Source organism: Leptodactylus fuscus, chromosome 4 (genome assembly GCF_031893055.1).
Source record: "Leptodactylus fuscus isolate aLepFus1 chromosome 4, aLepFus1.hap2, whole genome shotgun sequence".
NCBI lineage: Eukaryota > Metazoa > Chordata > Amphibia > Anura > Leptodactylidae > Leptodactylus > Leptodactylus fuscus.
In genome coordinates, this window is record NC_134268.1 from 52,097,537 (window position 1) to 52,099,885 (window position 2,349).

Consider the following 2,349-nt stretch of genomic DNA (forward strand, 5'->3'; position numbering starts at 1 on the left):
GAAACTTTATTGCCCAGGGTACCCACTCTCACTGCAGAGGGGCAGAGATCATCATACACCCAAATATCATCAAATCTGAAGTTACAAAAATAATTTGCAAATGCAAAAACTTATAACAGTAATGACTTTGAATGTGCAACACTCTGCACTAATACAGGCATCAGGAGTCCTTGTACCCATCAACCCTGCAGCTGGGGTGCCAAGGGGCACTTAAGAGGGCAGCAGTCCATACCACAACTTTTAACATGTCTCTTCTACCTTCTTTTACCCTTCCCTCCCTTGGCAGCTCCCTTCCCTCCCCTGGCTGGTCCCTTGCCTTTGCCCTTCTTGGGGCCACCTCTGTCTCTGCCCCCCTTGCCCTTCTTGGAAGGCTTCCTTCTCTTGGCAGAGGCCTCAGCATCCTCCTCCCTCATCTGTTTGTTGACTGCCTTGTTGACATCCATCCTGGGCTTCTTACTGTCCATGAGCTTTAGGATTTCTAGTTGTTTACTCCTCTCTGCTTTGAAGTCTCCGACCAGGGGCTGGAACTTCCTCTTCTTGCCCATGTTCTTGGGCTCCTTCTCCTTGGGTAACTTGTCTTGGAATCTGCCCACGGAGGCGGTGGCACGCTTGGCCACATGCATGGCTTTACCCAGCTCATCTTTGGAGGGCTGACTGGTGGGGGTGAGGCCAACACCAGGCACTTTACCCTTGTGTGCCCGGGCCAGGTTTCTCAGACGGTTTAGTTCATTTTTGGCCACACGCTCCTTCTTGGCTTTTATCCGTTTGGCGAACTGGTCTTCGTTGGGGTCGGCTGTGTCAGGCACCTCGACCAGCCAGCTCTTGGTGTCATCCTTGGCCCTCTTATAGCCCCAGCGCCGCCGCCACTCCTTGTGCTCCTCATCCCACACCAGGTTTGTCTTCTTCTTCTTCTGGATCCCCTTCAGCTTAGCAAACTCCTCCCAGCGGGTGGGAGCCCGGGGCTTGGGCGCAGGCTTCTCCCTGGGCAGGCGGGTGCTGGCCTCCGGTAAGGTGGCAGTCACACACTCCTGGACTCGCTGTGTGGGCAGAGTCCAGAGCTGGTTAACCAGGAGCTGCGTGTTGTCCCGGGCCAGGGAGCGCAGGTACTCGCCTCTGTTCTGCTGCCGGAGCGCTCTGCTGTCCGGAGGATTGGGGTCTATGGCCAGCAGGTTCCCCAGATCAAACTGCAGCTCCAGCTCCTTGTGCACAGTGATAAGCTTCAGCTTCTCCTCCTCATCTCTCTCCGCCCGGGCCAGCACCTCCTCTATCGTGGTAGCCGCCATGATTACAGCAGCTAGCGGAAACACGTGTAGCCGACAAGGAAAAGCACGTGACTTGTCAGGTCAAAGGTTTCCTTCCGGGGAGGACCGGCTGTTACGTAGAGAGGCGAGGAGGAGGTGATGTAAGAATGCGCTGCTAATACAACACGTGGCCACTAGGAGTCGCACTATGCTCGACAATGCGCTCACAGGTTAGAGGAAGAGTTTGCACCGCTCATAGGAATTGCTTGTACTTGTAGTTCCTAAAGCGATTACTTACAAAGGTTGGCTTTATAAAAACGGATTCAGCATGCAGTGAAGTTTGTCTATGCAAATTATGTGTTTGCAACTTTGCAATTTTTGCAAAGCATTTAGTTATAATAGTATAGTATTATTATACTGCTGTTGCCACTTGTGGAGGAGCAGGCATGGCATGGGCGCGGTGCGGGCAGGGCCATAGGCAGAGCTATCGTTAGTTGCATCACTTTTTTTTCCGTAACTGATGACTGAAATCTATTAAACTGGCGTACATTTCATTTGCAGACTTTCGGAGGATACGTTAAATTCATTCATGCGCAGGGTGTAGCGAGGCGAGAGAAGAAATTGTAATGTACATTTTAATAAATCTCCATTCTTATGTAAATTGAAGACCTTTGCTAAATATATTGCTTTAGGAATTCTGATTTGTTTGCCGGCTATGTGAACTTATTCCTCCCATTGTATACACTGCGTTGCTATAACCACGGACCTGGGAGATAGGACAAGTGACATCAGACACTGCTCTGTGTGCAGGACAATCCGCTCAGATAACTGCGCTTTGCTGATAAAGCCGTGTCTGTGCTCTCTCTATGTAAACACACAGATAACACTGAGTCCTTTCTGTAGAAGCATGTGCGTATTATCTGATCTGCAAAAGGATTGTGATATTTCATAATGCCCTGTTCAGCAAGAAGGGGTGAGAAATACAGGAAGTGAGAAGAAGAGACAACTGGCAAACTACTGAAACGGAGTCGGGAAACCCCTTTAATGTTTTACCTGTGAAAAGAGAAAACACAGCAAAAAAAAATGCAAAAGTAATGCACGGATGCAT

At 49.9% G+C, this 2,349-nt stretch overlaps 1 protein-coding gene across 1 annotated transcript; it reads right to left on the reverse strand.

Annotated features, from left to right (window-relative positions):
• Positions 1 to 1,304, reverse strand: RRS1 (regulator of ribosome synthesis 1). Its single transcript, XM_075270389.1, has one exon. It carries the CDS (start codon positions 1,281 to 1,283, stop codon positions 255 to 257), a length of 1,029 nt encoding a protein of 342 aa, XP_075126490.1. The 5' UTR covers positions 1,284 to 1,304; the 3' UTR covers positions 1 to 254.
• Positions 1,305 to 2,349: the final 1,045 nt, after the last annotated feature.